The 18,522-nt window shown below is 44.1% G+C and overlaps 1 protein-coding gene across 7 annotated transcripts in view; it reads right to left on the minus strand.

Moving 5' to 3' along the window:
* PAG1 (phosphoprotein membrane anchor with glycosphingolipid microdomains 1) overlaps positions 1-18,522 on the minus strand; it is a 110,879-nt gene that overhangs the window by 23,121 nt on the left and 69,236 nt on the right. For 5 of the 7 annotated variants that reach the window (XM_015282858.4, XM_046937995.1, XM_025148017.3 and 2 more), the window contains one exon: positions 225-435. In XM_015282858.4, coding sequence (XP_015138344.1) covers positions 225-349 — 125 coding nt within the window. In that variant the 5' untranslated portion in view covers positions 350-435. Of the gene's footprint in view, positions 1-224; positions 436-580; positions 6,675-17,033; positions 17,164-18,522 lie in introns of those variants that run through there. The other 2 variants (XM_040695800.2, XM_040695801.2) reach the window with 2 other exon arrangements.

An 18,522-nucleotide genomic window follows, 5' to 3' on the forward strand; every position in this document is an offset into this window, starting at 1 on the left:
TACCTGTGGGCACATCATGGAAAAGGCAGGGTAGTGTGAATTAACTTAGCTCTCAAAAAATGCAAGTGACTATTTTGCATTAACTTACTACAATGTGATAATTAGGTACTTCTGCACTTAAGTTCTCAGTGTTTCTCACTAATCAGTTACCAGTGCAGCTATTTCAGTCCACGCAATTACTTGACTTGAGAAATGTCACTGCTTCCCAAGCTCCTGAGTCATACCTGTTGCAGCTGGAGCAGAGGAAGATGAGGAAGGTGAGGAATAAGAGTGTTGTTATAGCTGCCAAGCTTCCCCAGAGGATGACGTGGAGCCGTCCACTGCTGAGGAAGCCACTGTCTGGTCCCATGATAGTAGCAGGAGCTGGTGTCACTGGGCATGAAGAGGCTACTTCATGGAGAGGGCTGGCATCTGTGCCGAACGCAGCTGCTGTGCCTGCAGAAAGAGAAACAACTTCGAAAGTTAACAAAGATTTTGAGGGTAATGAATCCGACAACTCCAAATCTGGCAGGAGAGATTTTCAGGTGGAGATCTTAGAAAAAAAACAGCTGGGAGTGCAAGACAGCCAGCCAGAGATTACCTTCAGCTACATTTCTGATGGTGGCATAGAGCAAACCTTGTCAAATATTAATGCAGCCTGTTACATATTTACAATCTCAGCATGAATAAAATGTAGCACTGTATCTCTGTACTATCTCCGCACTCCTACTCTGAGGAGGAAAGCTTACAAATGCACTTCAAGGCGCAGAGTAGTCTATTTTGCAATTATGTTTGTTAATTTCACTGAAAAGTGAGCTTTCAATAAACAACTGCTGCAAAGTTCACACGACAGAGTTGCAGCAGGACTTCACCTCCCATCCCTGTCTCCTGTCTGCAAGGGATTCAGTGTTTAAAGTACAGTGACAAGTACATTACATAAGGCTTTAAAAGGAATACCACAGAAATCTTTCTCACAGTAGATCAACTCTAATCTGCTAACCTGTTTCTATGTGAAATACTTGCTTTCTTAACCGCTGGTCTGAAAAGCAGTAATATTGAATTCTTTTTTTCTTTTGCCTTTTCCCCACCTAAGTGCACATCTAAGATAACAACTAAAGAGAAGAACAGACACTGGTTTTTAAGAACTTGGACAAACAGAACTATTGCTACAGCAGAGAAGCCCCTGGATAAACATTCTGGGTTAACAGCATTATGATAAGTAAGTTTTGTTATTCACTGTGTTATAAACATTTGTACATATTCTTAATGTAATACATTGTTGGCTTATGGCAATGTTGACAATACAAAGGACGGGGAGCAGCAGGCATCTCACATACTGTCAAAGTGCAGCTCATAGCACCAACACCCAATAGCCACTGCAGCAGACCTCAGTGAAGATGACTACTTTGGACCAGCTCCTATGGTGGATTTTGCTGCCATGCTGAGCAATCTCTTTCTGCAGTTATTTTGTTAGAGAATGAAAAAATGAACCCTTAAAAGCAATGAAAGACCACTGTAAAAATGATGCACATTGCAGATGTAACTCTGATACAGCCCTACCTTTTCTCTCTTCTAAAGCAAAAGCAAGGTAACGTGCACACTGAGTCATAGTCACATCACTGACTGCAGAGGCATGAGAGCTTCAGCGATGAGGAATCAGATGTAGTCAGGAACCCCATCAGTGACCAGTCGACAACCTGATGTAATCCCATTTACTATAACCCTTTGAGCCCAACCCATCAGCCAGCTGTTCACCCACTGCATGATGATTTTGTCTAGCTGTATGCTGGGCATTTTGTTCAAAAGGAAGCTGCAAGAAACGGAATTGGAAGCTTTTCTGAAACCCAACGAGATTACATTAACTGGCTTCTCTTGGTCAACCAGATGGGTGAATTTGTCATAAAAAGAGATTAAGTTCATCAAACAGGACTTTCTCCTCATGAACCCGCACTGACTGTGACCAATGACTGCACTGTCTTTCAAATGTTCTTCAGTAACTCCCAGAACAATTTTCTCCACAATTTTGCCAGGTATCAAAGCGAGACTGACAGGCTGTAACTACTGGGGCTTTCTTTCTCACCCTTCTTGAAAACTGGGGCAGCATTTTCTAGCTTCCAGCTGACCGGGTCTGTCCAGCTTCCCAAGACTGTTGAAAAACAATTGAGAGAGGTCTCCCAGCGAAGTCAGCCAGTTCTTTTGAGTACCCTGGGATGAATTCCACTGCGCCCCACAGACTTCTATGCATCCAGGTGGAGCAGCAAATCCTGTGCAAGTTTGAGGCTGGCTGGCCAAGGAGTTTAAGACACAAGCCAGAAATGAGAAACTCCGCCAGGCAAAAGCCAAACGGAGAAAGTAAATGACCAAGGACAGAAACTGTACTTGTCCTGCAGTGAAAGCCCAAGAATGCAGATACCAAAGCTTTAACTGTAAATTGAGAGAAAGAAGTAAGAAATAGTCAAGTGCTGTGGCATTAGAACCAGGAGAGGCAACTGCTGGAGACAGCAGCTACTTGTGCAAGCAGAACAGCTCAGTAAGCTGAAAGCTTGACAAAGAAGGAAGCCCTATACAACAGAAGCTCGGCAGGCAAGGCGCACCCCACTGACTTCTGGCTCCTGCAGGAGTCTGGCGTCAGTGCAAGAGGACCTAGAAGCTGTGCAACAGTTGTGCTTTAAATGCAGAGCAGCAAGGTTAATGCATGGCGAATGTAATTGATTTTGAGCGGCCTCAGAGGCTAGGTTTAAAGAGAAATGTACGCGCAATCACGCCCACGGAACAACAAACCGCTGACATCAAAGACCTCAGACACCTGAAATGGTTAACTACTGCTTTTACAATAAAAAAGCTATCCCGTGCTGCCCTCTGGTGAAGCTTTCTGTTAGGGGAAAGGTGTGCGTGTGTGTGCTGCCCTCACGGCAGTGCTGTGGTGTTGGTGCTGTAGAGGTGAACGCAAACCCTGCTGCCAAGGATGGAGCCTACACGGTACGTCATCGCCTGGCCTGACAACATGTCCTGCTGCCACCTCTGAGAGACTGCCTGACTGGAATGGCTCAACCTCGTGGAAGAATCACTGGAACTGAGTAACGTGCAGCTGAGCTTATTTTTTTTAGCATGTAAAGACCTTTGAAGATGAAGAGTTCTTTAGTGGCACTCTTTCCAGAGAAAGGCAAGGGGACCTCGGTTGATAAATCTCCACACAAGTTACTGGTGACACAAAACCCCAAAAAAGAGTAACAAAGTCAGCCCTGGGATACCTGGATGAGGAGACTTGTTCCATCTAGGGCAAAATGGCAGCACTGGTGGGGCGCATTCGCGCTTCAAAACCACTGTCAGTTCAGAAAGCTGATTCTTAGGCTACACTGAATAGAATTTCTCCTTCTTGTTGGAACTTTCTGTTGCTTTTTAGATCCCAAGATTTGCAATTAGTGGAGCCTGGACGACAAATAACACCCGTAGCCACTTCCTCAAACTTGCACTTACCTGCACAGTTCTTTTTGTGGGTTCAGAACAACAGGTATTTTGCCACATGACCCACAGTGTCCCTGAATAAGGTGTTACTTTTCCTTACAGGTGCTGCAAGGATAAGGCACATCTCAGGCATCTCAGTGTGATTCGGTGGGGACAGAAGGGTACAACGCAAAAGCATTTATTTGTTGGTAAACTGAGAATAGAAAATCCACCCGGGGCGAAGAGTTTTGAGAGTGAGACATACAGAAGAGTGTGAGGAGGCTGCAATTTTGGGGAGTGCAGGGAGTGAGGATTTTGGATAGTGAGGGCGTGCTGCAAAAGCTCAGTCCAACGCCTGAATTTCTTACAAGCCTGGGAATGAATGGCCTGGGAACGTTCAGTGCACACAGGACCCAATGACCCAGGAGGTTCCACTCTTGGTTTTAATAATGAATTGTAGATACAGACCAGGCAAAGGAAGAAATTGTTCCAACAACTGAAAAACTTCAGATGTGAGGATCCAAATGCAAGAGGACAAGACGGACTCTGGGATCACAGCTCTCTCGTGAACTTTCAGAGCAAGAGCTGTGCTGAACTTCCTTCTCAGACCGTAAGGTCTCCTACCAGCCTGCTACCTCCATTTCCAGTACCTCCAGTGGGAGTTGTGCTCAAGGTTAGGTCCACAGCAGTAAATTTAACATATCTGGGATAACTGTCTTATATTGGAGCCAATTGGCATGGCACAACCTAGGTTAAACTTCTCCATAAAATGGTGTTTGCATCCCAACTGTCCACCAGGAGTGGCCCCTTGCCTGAGATAGCTCATGAGGTGTGCTTGGGAAAGAGCCATTTGATTGCAGACAGAAGTATGGCTCTGGCTGCCCTAATGCGTTAAAAGCAGATGATTGCTTTTATCTCAGACCAAGAATCTGATGAAAGTGGGTCCTTTTGACCTCAGTCCCTCATGCTAGAACTCCTCCTCTCCTTTTGGTGCTCCCTCACCACAGGACGTGCCCAGCTTTCCACCCAGCCAAGCTCCTTTCATCAGCTTCCAGCTCCCATCCCTCTCCTCAAGTTCTCACTTCTGTTTGCTGCCCGAGGCAATCCCCTCTGTTATACGTGACAGAAGCAATGCTAAGATAGCAATAAACACACAAAAACATTATCCTTGTTTTAAGTTGGTGCTAGGTACCTAAGAGTAATTGCACACCATTAAATACTGCCAGAGACATGTGACAGGACTGCTGCCTGCAGTGAGGTCCTGCTGGCAGAATCTCTCTTTACAGTGCTGTGACACCAGGATGAAGGCTGTGAGCCTTCTCCAAACACACTGTAGGAAACTTGTAAGACTGGGTGGTGTTAATTTTTCTGCCTGTGTCTTGCTGTGTTCCAGCTTCTAGCTGATTATACGTGGAGCCAACACTGAACTACGCAAACACAAAGACCAAGATCACCCTTACCCATGTCCGTCTACTGCATTTCACTTTGGGGCTGGCGTGCACAAAATGAGGACAAATCCTTTCCCTTGACTGATTAATGTTGTTCTAGTCCAGTTGCATTTTGAGCTGGTTGGCTCAGCAGCACCCATGTAATGGGAACAGTTGAAGACAAAACGACACGTCTTATTGCAGGCAGTCAAGAACTACTACAGCAGACCAGCTGTGCACATAATTACTGGCTGGTCCTGAAAGCCCAATGCTGGAAGGAATTACTGACATGGAGTATGCTGCTGTAGGCTGTCAGACAAGCCTTGCTGAGGTTGTGTGTGCTGTAAGCCTTCAAATAGCTCATATTTCTGCTCTACAGAACAGCAGACTGATGAGGTCCTGATCTAACCCCCCCTGCCCATATCTACTTTTACAGAAATCACAGCTGGCTTATCAAAGGATCTGTGCGTGCTCTATACTGAAAAAACAGATCTAACACAAAACTGAGCAGTCCCAAACTACTGGTCACTTTTAACCCTTTTTAAATCTTAAGATTCCCTGTAGAGAAACCAAGTCTCTCTGAAACCATCTACCTGTGCTGTTAAGGTAGTGAGACACTGGAACAGGTTGCCCAGAGAGGTGGTGAATGCCCCGTCCTTGGAAACATCCAAGGCCAGGCTGAACAAGGCTCTGAGCAACCTTACTGAGCTGTAGGTGTCCCTGTTCACTGCAGAGGAGTTGGACTAGAGGACCTCTAAGGGTCCCTTCCAACTCAAAGGATTATATGATTAAGAAAAAAATTAGAGAAGTCCTTTGCCTTTGTAAATGCTGATGCAAACTGCAACTCGTACTCCTGCTCCATGCAACTCAGCCTTGCCGTGTTAGACCCTGTCACCGCAAGGTCCACATTTTCCAAGCTGAACTGATTTCTGCTTCTATGGTTTATTCCCTACTCCTAATAGAATTTAAGCAATTCGCAAACTCAGAGCCATCTTTGGGTACATACTCTTTCTGTACACCTTCCTTCCAATTCCACAGCATCCAAGCATAGACCATCATTAAATCACACTTCTGCCACTTGCACTTCTGCTGTACTACAGTGCATCCCAAACAACATCACGCTTTGCCTCCTTGATTCCCTCTGCCTGGCTTTCCTTGTACTCACTCTGTCACAGCCCTCCTCTCCTCTGCAGCTCCCGTTTCTTGGCCCTCCCTGTGCTCCAGAGTTCCCAACTGCACATAACCCCGCACTGTAGGTGTACTCAGAAAGACACTGGGGAAAGCAGGAAAAATCAAGAAGGTTATATGAACAATTAAGTCTGTGAATTCAAGGGTTTGCTTCAAGGATGCAGAATCTTCTCTATTAAATCAGTGGAAGATTTTAGAAAATAAGTGATGTCCCCAGCAAGGTTTTCCAGCAGACTGTAAAACTGGATTTCCAAAGCAGGGAGAGCACAATTGCATGTGAACATGACTGTGTCCCAGCAAAGCACAGCCCACATCCAGGGGTTAATAAATGCACATAATTACACACCCAACCTGTCCTGTGGCCAGCACGTTTATTTTACCACATCCCCAAGGTCCTCCTGTGTACAAGCCAGGCACTCCATCTCCACTGAAGGCACCTTGCACTAGAAATCATGCCCTAAGCAAACCCATTTTGAAACCAGAAGCTCAGAGCTCACGATTCATGCCAGGGTGGGTAACCACATCACCCCATGTCCCTGATGCGAGAACCCCAGCACGGGCAGGGGCCGGGGCAGCACTGAGGGCAGAGCTTCCCAGCACAGAGCATCAGTGGGGCCTGGGTGGCTGCCAGAGGATAAACTGATAATGAAGCCTCTGTGAAACATCTCGCAGGAACTCCGCCACATATTTTCCCCAGGCTTCGGCAGCCAAGTAATGACTGTCTCGAACGCTACAGCTGAAAAGCTTCATCTGATGAGTGACCATGCCAAAGATTACAGCTTAATTGTAGCCTATTATTCTCTTTCCCACACCCCCACAATATCCCATGTTGCTTTCTGGCTGCAGTGAGGTAATTAGACCACGATTACTGCATACTTTATAGCATACAGAAATGAAAGCCGTCTTTGTGAAGTGTTTTCCAGCTCTGACACTAATATTCCTGATAGCTGTGCTTTTCCTGGAACTAGATGCCATTTCATACTAAACACAGCCTGTTTATAACTGCATTTTGCTGGTTATAATTCTACCGTGCCAAGTCCCCTTTTAGCTTTTGCAGTGCAATAACGCTCTACATAAAGTGGTTTGGTCAAACCCAGGTAATAATCACGGAAATAGAGAAATTCCCCCTAACCTGGAAAGCAGCCACACACACAGAGACTGCCTCTGCCATCTGACCTAAAAGACCTCTACAATCCGTGGCAATCTCACTCATTTTCAAACTGATGTCTGAATCGGGCCCGCAAAACACAGTGGATAGACAGTACTTTTCCATAGGCTACCTCCGACTTCCAAAAGTCCCTGAACTTTCAAAGATACGGAAGCTTGCAAAACATGCAGCAGCAAAACACAATGTTCTGATTGTCTGCAATGAAATGGTGCTAGAGAAGACTATAGAAGAACTTCTGTACACTTGTATCTCTAAAAATAGGCTGCTGCTCACACAGACACTATCCCAATGATCCCAGCTGAGAGGTCTCACCTCTGTGCTCATCACAGGAGAACACCAGATGACTTCCACTGGCTAGATACTTAACTTCCACAATGGCAGTGCTTAAGTACATATGCTGAGATTACCTTAGCTGAGAAATACAAAAATGCCTTGCATCACTGTGTCTGGATATTAGAGCTTTTAACGCATCTCAACTGAGGTCCCTCTAAAATGAAGCACATCGTCATCGTTCCAGTTCTGAAAAACCAAAGCAAAAGAATTTTAAAGCTAATAAGCCCAGATTACTGAGTGTCAACACTGCCATGTAGTTTATAGATGCAGAAGATGAAAGGAAGGAAGACAAGGGAGGGTCCTCAGAGGTAAAGGACAAATCACATCAGAAGGACTTGTTGTATTTGAGATTAAATAATCTCCAAGAAGGAGGATTTAGTGAGAATGGAGCCCTGTAATATCCTGCAACAAGAGAAGCAGCAGTCAGTGATTTAGATAATTAAAAGAAGCGTTCACACTGCCATGCATTTTATAAGGCTGAGATTTCCTTCAGGCTCAAACTTCTTGTTACTCACTCCATTCAGTAAAGTGATTTTTCCGCTTTGCATTTGTGTTTCATTAAAAATGCCATCTTGAAAGAAATTTTCACATACGCACATATGCAGAGCCTTCTGCATCACTACAGATCCTGAAGCATTTCTGTTCTATCTAGAGGAGGACAATGCAGCACATTAGAGAATCTCCACATAAATAATTTCTCATGAAAGAAGTCCAAGACAGAGAAGGCTTCAGTAGTTGTTGAAGAGACCTTTGGGAGAGAACTGAGAGGAGCTCCTCGTAGTTGGAAACACAACTTGGTGGCCCTTGAGGGGAGCTGTTGTCTTACTTAGCTTCAGTCATTAGAAAATAGGCTAAATTGACTGCCTATATGCTCTGTGCAGTTGGTAGAGACAACTTCTGCTCGCAGAGAGACCTTCAGTCCTGATCAGGCTCAGTGTCCTCTTACAGACCAGACTGCAAGCTCTTTGACGGTTAGAATTAGGAGGTATCTATGAAGAGGAACAGGAGAGACTCATGTTTTGTGATGTATCACAGATACCAGTTTGAATTCCTGTCTTCAGACACACTCATTTGAGTTTACTTTCTTGGCTGACACATCCAAGTGGAAACCATGACTGAGCATTTGCATGGTGTGAGCAGATCTGATCTTCCATGGCCTCCTGCTGCTCTCCCATTTAATTGCAATTTCTCTCCAAGAAGAGCACAATGATGTCACTCTGCTGCTCCAACTGGAAGTGGTGACCAGGGAAAAAGATGGGGCAATGCAAAAGACAAATTCCTGCGCATCCTGCAGCATCACCTCCACACTGAGGAGGTACCAAGACAAAACCAATCAAACCCCTTCCTGCCCCCACGGTGGCTTCCTGGCATTTTATCTGCTGCTTTTCTGCTGTGAAGAAGGAAACATAAAGCTCCGGGCTTGATCCCAATGGACTGAAGCAGTAAAAGCTAATCTGTGGTCCTGTGGGAATGATCTATGAGCAGGGCTCCCTCCACGCACACCCAAACCACTCACTCCCTCCTCCACAGCAAATATGATTATAAGATCTAATGAACTGCAACTAATGCAATTCTGAACGTCTTCACAGCTAATGAAAAACAGGTCTTCTCCTCCGAGGTTTAATTGAGATGTTTGGTTCATGCGCTGTAGAGAAGAAACTCTCCACAGAGCCATGTATGAATATTGCATGTATATATCCAGCAAAGCCAATTGCCTGCCACATTCCTGGGCTCCTTCTCCTGACTTCTGGATATTTGATGGAGATATCTAAGCTGAAGAGCACTGGCAGGAAAACACCTGTGAAGGGAAATAGGCTTCATGAACGAAGTATCTTCTCGTATCAAGGGGAATCCCTGGCCTAAATATCCTGTACTAACTACCACTTTGCAACCTGAGCTTGGAATAAACAGAGCGTTTCCTCGACAAGAATATTAATAATGCCTAATGGAAAAAACACCGCTTTGCTTCTAAGCAAAAAATGGGAAGACAGAATTGGGCCTTTAGCTTGTAAAACTTGAACTAGCTCATTCACAATCAACTGACTAAAAATATATATGTATCTTTTTTCCCCTTTGCTCCAGTTTGCTCATTTTGCTGCCCGTCGGCATCAATTTTTCTGCAGTGTAAGTATTGATGCTGTGAGACCTCCCCTGCCTCCCTGCTTTGCCCTGCTGCTATCGTTAGCACAACTTTAGCAGGCAGACCCACGACATGTGCTCCACCGCAGAGATAAATACAACACCCCTGCTGCAAAGTTTTACTACTGCTCTGAGTGAGGAACTGCCAAAGCATTATGACAGACAGCAATTGCTGGTAGGCGAGACATGAGGAACACCACGTCGCTTCCCACAGTTGATAACCGGGCTGCCTTTTCTTCCTCCATTTTTTGGTTTGGTGCTGACCCAGTCATTACTTCTTTTTCCCCACAGAAATCCATCTTGTTAAGTCTTTGAAGGCAAAGAATGAGACGGGAATTTGATGAAAACTGAGATCAGATGCAGGATAACTGTTCTCCAGAGAGAGGGAAGAAAGTGAAAACAGAGCTGGTAAGAAGAGTAGTCTTACACTGGTGATATATGAGGGGGAAAAGCAAACAGCAAGCTCGAAAGCTGTGCACAGCCAGTCAGCTGTAACCACCTCCTACTTACAGAGCCTGTTGGCTGTGCAGATGCGACCACCGCATGGACGCACACCATATAACAGCCACTGCTTCCACTCCGACATGACGAGGAAGGCCCCACCTCTGTCATTTTGCCTCCCTTGGGTAAACTCACCCTCCCAGCCCTCCTGTCCTTGCAGTGCCTCACTTCTCTTCCAACCTGCAGGTCTGGCTGCTGCTGCCGCAGCTGCATCCGTCTGCAGTACTGCTCCATGAGCCACCACCCATCCTCCACCCACCCACAGGGCTCAGTGCTTGCGTCCAGCAGGGCACAGCTGCCCCACAGCTAGCTAAGTATTCCTCACCATGTTTGTTTTTACACCCCTCCTCCCCAAATATTTTTCTACATTAATATATCAATCAAACACACTCGCATGAAGACCTTAGAGAATTACCAGTACTGATACCAACCACTGATCACTTTGCTTGTGGCCCGTTCACATTTGGATACTCGAATGGTGGGAAAAGGAAGGGTATATCAGAAACAAAAAGGGCAGACAACAAGAAACACATGAAGACACTCTCTCAGAAAGATGGCTGAGATGAAATAATAGGACAGCTTGCCTAAAACATGACAAATAGCATCAAGTAACTCACAAGACACAAACACACGTGTGATAATGAGAAATCAGCTCAAGACCATACACTGCAAGAATAAACTCCACAGTTTCAGCAGCTAGTTATCTTTTACTGGCTTTCATATTACATCACTTTCACAATACTCTGTTCAGGTCTGATTTTCCTTCACCAAGCAGTGTTTCATCTGCTTTATCTTTATGCTCTGAATCACTTGCCAGGCTTAGGCCTGATGTAACGCCCTCCTGAATATGGTTCATTTTAAGAGATAACCCAACACTAATGATGAACAGAACTCTTTTCATTCTCTTCCACTGCTCAGGGAGACAGTTTTATTGTAAAGTAATCAGATTCTGCACATGGAAAACAGTTTAATGGAACAGTTTTCTAGAGAAAGCATTCACAAATCAAGAGGGTGAGCGCTAGTTACTGAAAACTGAAATGCTCACAGGTTAATTTGATGGCAGCAACAGTAAGTTGATTTTTGCTTCTGTTGAAAGACTTTCTTGACTGTGCCGACCAGCTGGGTAACTGCCTGCAGAGCAGAGGTCATCCTGCTCTGTATTTTCTTAGATGCAGCATCTACTTGATCTGCTACCTTCAGAAAAACAGCCGTGTTATCCTTTCAGACCTTTCTTTCTGAGTTTCAGTAAGACATAACCAGAGACCTGAGTTTGGAGCAGCTGATGAACTACGTGCCTTTCTGTTTCAATGGGTTATTCAACCAACAAGAGAGCTAATAGACTTTATGTGGGCAAGAATGAGAATCCAGACTAGTGAGGGAGTCTTTATTCTTAGCAAAATCCCCCGTTTTGGAATTGTTACACACAGGCATGCGCTGACCCAAATAAATCATGGCTCCTATCCTTCCCCAGTGCATTCAAACAGATAAAATGCTGATGAGCACCAAAAATGTTTTGGGAAAAAAGCAAGCATGAAAAAAGCAAGAGGCCACACAGAAAAATCTGCATGGAAACTGCCAAAAAAAAAAAAAAGAAAAGAAAAAAGAAAAAAAAAAGAAAAAGCACAGCAGCTGGTACACAAATGCTAACAGGCAAAGACAGCACTGCTGGCAAAGGCCGGTGAAGCGAAGGCAAGGAAAAGGCAAAATGATAGCTAAAAATTCAAAGGTCTGCCCAGTGGGAGGAGGAAGCAAGCCAGTTACCATGGAGTGTCCACTGCTGTTTGGGAAAGACAGCCGTGTGACCCACTTCAGGACGCCGATTTATCTCGGTGCACTGATGCTGCCCAGCGATGGAGCCTCAGGGACACCAGGTTTCCTGAGGCAGCTCTGTGACTCACCTTGGCAGAGATGTCAGTGGGGATGGACAGCTTGATGCAAGAATGGCAGGAGATCTGTGCCCTGCTGGCACAGCAGCCAAAGGCCGGCTGACACAACCTACGGCACTGAAAAGGGCTCCCAGAGCCCTGACTTTAGGTCTTTAGGCAGATGAAACCTGCCCCCAGAGACCCACCTTGGGATGACCTCAAATGCCCCGCAGCCTCTGCTGCCTGCAACGACCTGTGGCACACACAGAGGTATCAGGTGTGACTGTGACCTCCTCAGGACAACCACAGCACCCAGACCTGGCTGGCAGACAGGGCACAGGACCTACAGGCTTGTGCTTCCCAAAAAGCAATTTGAGACCAGCTGACGGAGGCTTTCATCTGCAATGACTGTAATGGGGCTGCAGGATGCCTGCAGGTACTTCCCAAAAACCAAGACTCTTAATGTGCAGTTAAATCCCATACCAATAATGGCATGCATAAGTGCTATGCAGATCTTCCTCTAAAATCATTTCCATTCAGCAAGGGCTGAATGCTATTACCATCAAATCCTTATTAGAAAGCCTTAAGGATTTACGTGGGGATGAAACATTTTGGTCCAGTGTCAAAAAACCTATTTTCTGCAAGCAGAACAATGCCAGAACATCACACTCCTTTCCAGTTGGCATCACAGAAAGTGAATGACCAGATCTTCCAAAAGACTCAGTACCACAGAGCCTATAATGTTTAATTATCTGATGTTGCTTAGGACTACGGGTAGAGGAGAAGCAGACAAAACCACACGAATCTGGCCATCATATGAATATTTAACACCCTTCCGTAGAGCATCAGTGTGTGTGCTCATACCAACATCGTGTTCAACATCCCCATGCAGCTACAGGAGGCAGGCATAAGCATAAAATTAACAAACTGTCTAAAGACTCTGATTCAAAAACACGTTCTTCTCCCTTTACGAGCCTTTTAAAACAAAATATTCATTTCCCTGTACATTTCCCCCATTAAAATTTTATCTCACTGTAAGGAGATAGGTACGTGGGGAACTTCTGGCCCCATTCTGTTCTCAGTTGCTGTCATACTGAAAGCAGAACGTGGTCCCCTCTGTGGAATTACCTGCAGCTCTAGGTTTCTTTTTAGTTAATGTACTATTAACATATGCATGCTTCTACAGGATAAAATATGAAAACTGCAACAGAAGCAATTATTTGCCCTATTAAGTTACATCTAAGCAAAATAAATAATAAAGCCTCTGATTATCCAGTTAGTGAGACCAGAAAAAAAATAACGCAGGTACAAGAAAATACTGAGACCTTAGAAAAAAATACAAAAACATTCTTGCTGCAACAGAATTTCAAAAACTTTAAGTCATGCCGTGCATTTCTTTGTTTAGGCTGGTCTCCCTTTGCCTTTATTACCAGCGTGCCACTGTGACAATATATCCCGGTACCCTGTGGTTAGTGCTAAGCATTAGTTACTGTCTTGTGAAAGTCAGCTGACACTTAAATGTCAGCCTTCAGCATAAGTCTGCTGAGATTTACTATCTTTTCAGAGTAAATCTATTATACTCCAGTAAATAGATAGGATATAAATAAAGTAGTAGCTCTGCAGAGTTTAAAATAGGAATTGCCACTATATTAACAGGCTTATGGCAATGTTACTTACAAGTGTTTGTTTTAAAGTCTCAGCAGGCTCGTCCCGATGCCTATGGTGTAAAACCATCTGCTGAACAGACAGAATCGATCTCTGAGTGTGTCCTGCTCGGTCTGTAAATTTACCTACTGTGACTAAGTACATAACTCATTATTAAAAACAGTCAGACCTGATCTTTCCTGAGGGTAAACTAATGCTTCTCATCATCCCTTAAAAAAAAAGCAAGCAAGAGATAAGGAACAGGTAAGGCATTTAAATAAGAGACATTATTTGAAAGGCTTACTCCCATGGCCTGACTCAACATGACAATGTGGACTCCCAATCATCTTTGCAAGATAATTATAATTCATAATTGGCACTTCTAAAGCATTTTCACAGAGCTGTGCAAATATTGACTAATTAGCCACACAAAAAGCCTGTGGGATACACTAACATTTTTTTGTATCTCAGCAATTTACTGGGGGATAAAAGAGCCTTTCCTGCAGAAGGGGCTGACCAGGAGGGGAGGTTTCCAGTCCAATGCCCCCCACCCAGTCCACGCTGCTCTGACCTCTGATGTGTCAGCTGCTCCTCTGCTCTGAGGACTGGATGAGATCTGGAAACTGACCAAACCTCACTTAAATATCCAAAGTTACTAGTTACTCAAAGGTCCAAATAGAACCTGAGGTTTTGATCTAAGTATATTCAGTACTTACATGAGGGTGGTCACCTGTTCTGCTTGAGGAACACCCAAACAATGATGTACTGCACCATGAGGACTTATTCCCAGAAACAAAGCGTGATGTGGATACTTTAAACTAAATACCAGAAAAAGAGCTCTCCAAGTGTGGAGTAAGGCACTCCTTTATTTAAAGTTCAGTGAATTCTTACTGAAGTTCAACAAGGCCAAGTGCAAGGTCTTGCACCTAGAGCGGGGCAATCCCACACACAAATACAGGCTGAATGGAGAACAGATTGAGAGAAGCTCAGAGGAGAAAGACTTCAGGGCTCTGGTGGACAAAAAGCTGGCCATGAGCCAGCAGTGCGCATTTGCAGCCCAGAAGGCCAACTGTATCCTGGGCTGCCTCAACAGAAGGTGGCCAGTATTACAAGGGAGGTGATTGTCCTCCCATGTGAAGCCCCATCTGGAGTACTGCATTCAGCTCTCAGAGTCCCAGCACAAGAAGGACATGGAGCTGTAAAGCAAGTCCATAGGGGGCCATGAGAATAAACAGAGGTTCAGCCTGGAGAAGAGAAACAGGAAAGATGGAGAACGACTCTTTATGCATAGTGATAGGACAAAGGGTAACGATTTTAAACTAAAAGAGGGTAGGTCTGTGTTAGATATTAGGAAGAAATTACTTAACATGAGGATGCTGAGGCACTGGAACAGGTTGCCCAGAGAAGCTGTGGGTGACCCATCCCTGGAGGCATTCAAGGCCAGGCTGGATGGGCAGCCTAAGCCCGTGGATGCCAACCCTGCCTTTGGACTACAGGATATTCAAGATATTTCCAACCCAAACCATCCTCTGATTCTATGACTCTTTATACTGTGTACCCACAATGAAGGGTAAAGATAGCATGAAAGTCCTGTAGGAGCCTCCAAGAGGCCCTACCTTCATTGTGTAGTAAAACACTGAAGGTAAAGTTGACATCAGTAGCCTAGAGGAAGAGGCTAAAAATGGAGCGAAGATCCCTGGAGGCCTACAAAGTCAAATATGTCACTAAAGACTCAAATCCAGCTCTCCATTATAACTGCCCTTATGAAAGGAATAATTAATTAATAGCACCTAAGGTTTTCTGGTTTCAAGCAGCAAAGACTAATGATGACTTTATTCCAGAGCTCTGTTAATAAGCACCATGTTGAGGGGTGATAAGCAGGTCTTTTCCAAATAATAGCATTATCACGAGCATATAATGTATACAATTATACACAATATAAATCATTTTTGTTTGGTGTAATCTTGCTTTGTCTATTGAAACCATTGGTTCCATGTTGTGTCTAATTTCAGCTACGATCTCTTTAGGGCAAAGATTGTGTCCCTGTGGTTTTGTAAAGCCTCATTCATAGTTAAAATGGCATACAAATTAATTAAATAAGGAGAAATCATAAACTGCAGGAATTTTTTCTGGTTTATCAGGAATTCACAAATGAGGATGAAAACATTTTAAAATGGACTGTATTACGATAATATCTTCCAGTGATCTGGTTATCTTTTGTTGTTTACATATTGTGAGATGCCTTTTAGCTTATCAGCAGCAACTATCTGGATAAAAATAACAACAGTAAAAAGCAAATTAATGTGGAGCCTGGTTGAGTACTAAGTCCAGTGCTACTCCGCTCTGAAGCTCATTCTTAACGTGTAACTACTGGTAAAGCACACAAACTTGATGGCATTTTAACCATGGTGTTAGTTATCTACTTTGTGTAAGACCAGACAAAACAAACAGTACGAGTAGAGCAGGACTGGGAACCCTATTGAGCAGAATTCACCAAGAAACTCCCAAACCAAAGAAGAAAAGATAAAGTGATTCAGGCCGCATTATGATAAAATGGCAAAAAGGGCTTCAGTACTCGGTGGGTTTATGTTGGTAGAAAGAATGAAGAAGCAGTGTAATAAAAATTAATATTTTCTATGAAGTTTAGCTCCTTTCCTTTTAAAACCTGAATAACCGACTGATCGTGTTGCTGAAAGAAGGCACTCCAAGCCACTTGTTCCTGCTGTCCACTGTCCCTTGGCTCGTGCCACCTCAGAGGCATGTGAGATGACCCACTGTGGGCCAAGGCTAGCCCCAGAAGGCTGTGTCTTTGAAACAGAAGAAGTTCCTGAGCTAGGTTGCTCCATGGTTGCTCTACGGCCAGGACCACTGTGAGGCTGGAAAAGGGGCAGGGGGAGCATGGCTACAGCCCATCATTGATAATATGGTTAGGGAGATACGCCAAGACACATCTCTGTTGAAGCTCCACATGGCATGCTCTTTTGTGCCATCTTTCACCTCTGGAGGACTTAGAATGGAAAAAAACAACAACAACAACAACAACAACAAAACATCAGTTTTTATCCCTATATAGAAATAAGCTTGTGAAAGTAAGCATTCAGCCTGCTCTGAGGCTTTGACGGGTGGCTCAAAGGACCTCAGGTCACAGTTGAGTTCTCACACTGCAGCTGGCAAGAAAAGACAGGGCTACTTTGGTCTTTAAGAATAAAAGATGAAGACTAGGCTAAGTGCCTCTTTTCAGGTACACCGGTGTTCATCTACAGTACGTACAATCAGCAATACTGGTAAAATGAGCTGATAAATTGTCCTGGGCAGCCTTCTGTCCTCACAGACAACTCCACGCACCTGTAAGGTTTGAGGTCTGTTTCCTACGGCCGGAGCATTTAATTGTGGATTCCCACCAAGACCAAGAATACACTTCAGACTCATTGGCTTTCTTGCTGATGTTTTCCTTTTTGCTTAACAATACTAAAACCTGTAAAGAAAACAGCAAGTGACATCAGCCCTGTGCAGTAGGTTGGAAAATGCACCCATCTGCACGGAGTTAATAACACATCCTAAAACGGCCATTCACCCTCGAAAAGCATTAGCATTTAATTGCAGCTGCTCATCTTTTGAGTGCAGAAAAGTGTTGGAAAGAGGTGCTGAGAGGCTTTGTCCTAGATTTACATGTCAGTGCTTTAAACATGATGTGAGAAAATTATTTTAATTGCCTGTACCAGTCTGGGACTGAAATGGTCCTACTTGCTAGCTTGGTACAAATGGTGCAAAGTTCTTCTTTTAGTCAGGGAGTTGTCAGACAAGAATATGTATGTACTTGAATGCCTGGAAAGCCTCACCATGAAGTAAAATGAAGTCAAATAGCCCCAGTAAGGTAGCTTTGCAAAACACTAGCAAGTAATGGCAAGTGTTTAACCACAAGACTTACATATGAAGATCCGATTTCTTACAAGTATGAGCATTGAAAACACACAAACTGTTATTTCTGAGATAAATGTTCCAGTTCAAATGTTACAGACCACACCAAAGGCATTCACAGTCAGTTCTGGGATTTAAAGTAAAAAAAAAAAAAGACAACCCAGACTTAAATTGCATAGGAGTTGGTGGTGATCACAGTGCTAATGACCACAAGAAACATGGCTCTCTTTTTAAGCATCATTTTCTAGTGGCCTTGAGTGCTAATCAAAACAAGGACTATAATGCCTGCTTTAATGGAGTTTGTCTCAGTAATGCTCCTAAATGGGATAAACTGCATTAAACCCAGACAAGCCATGAAAAGAGATAAATGACAAAACAATACACTGAAAACCTAAGATCCTTTTAATGTACTAATAACTGAGTTACCATCCATGGCATTCACGTTAAATGTGGTTTTGAAATCCATTTGTTGCACTGAACAACTAAAACAGAAATGTTGCTATTTTCCTGTTTAAAACAATGGATTAAATAAGGCCCAAATTAACCTCCAGAACTGCTGGTTTGGCAAATACTGTGACATGATGGGTTGTTCATCTACCTTTTGACTTCTTTAACAATAACGAAAGCAGTGCCCCTGGATCTTTGTCTTGAAGTCAATAGAGGGAAAGTGCTTTCACCCAGGGAGTCTTGCACACAAGCTGAGCATTGGCACATCCCCAGAAGGATGCTCCAGCAGAATAAGGACCTCAGAGGCCTCTGCCAGAACCCACAGCTCTACTGCCACAGGAACAGACATACACCAATCTCAGCAAGCTTTGGATCACCCTTTGAACATTTATGGCAAGGGACTCTGATGGCAAGGAACATTAATGCATCATCATCTTTCTCCTCCTTGTTCTCTGGCCTCGCTCATCTC

The sequence above is a fragment of the Gallus gallus genome, chromosome 2, assembly GCF_016699485.2.
Source record: "Gallus gallus isolate bGalGal1 chromosome 2, bGalGal1.mat.broiler.GRCg7b, whole genome shotgun sequence".
Taxonomy (NCBI): domain Eukaryota; kingdom Metazoa; phylum Chordata; class Aves; order Galliformes; family Phasianidae; genus Gallus; species Gallus gallus.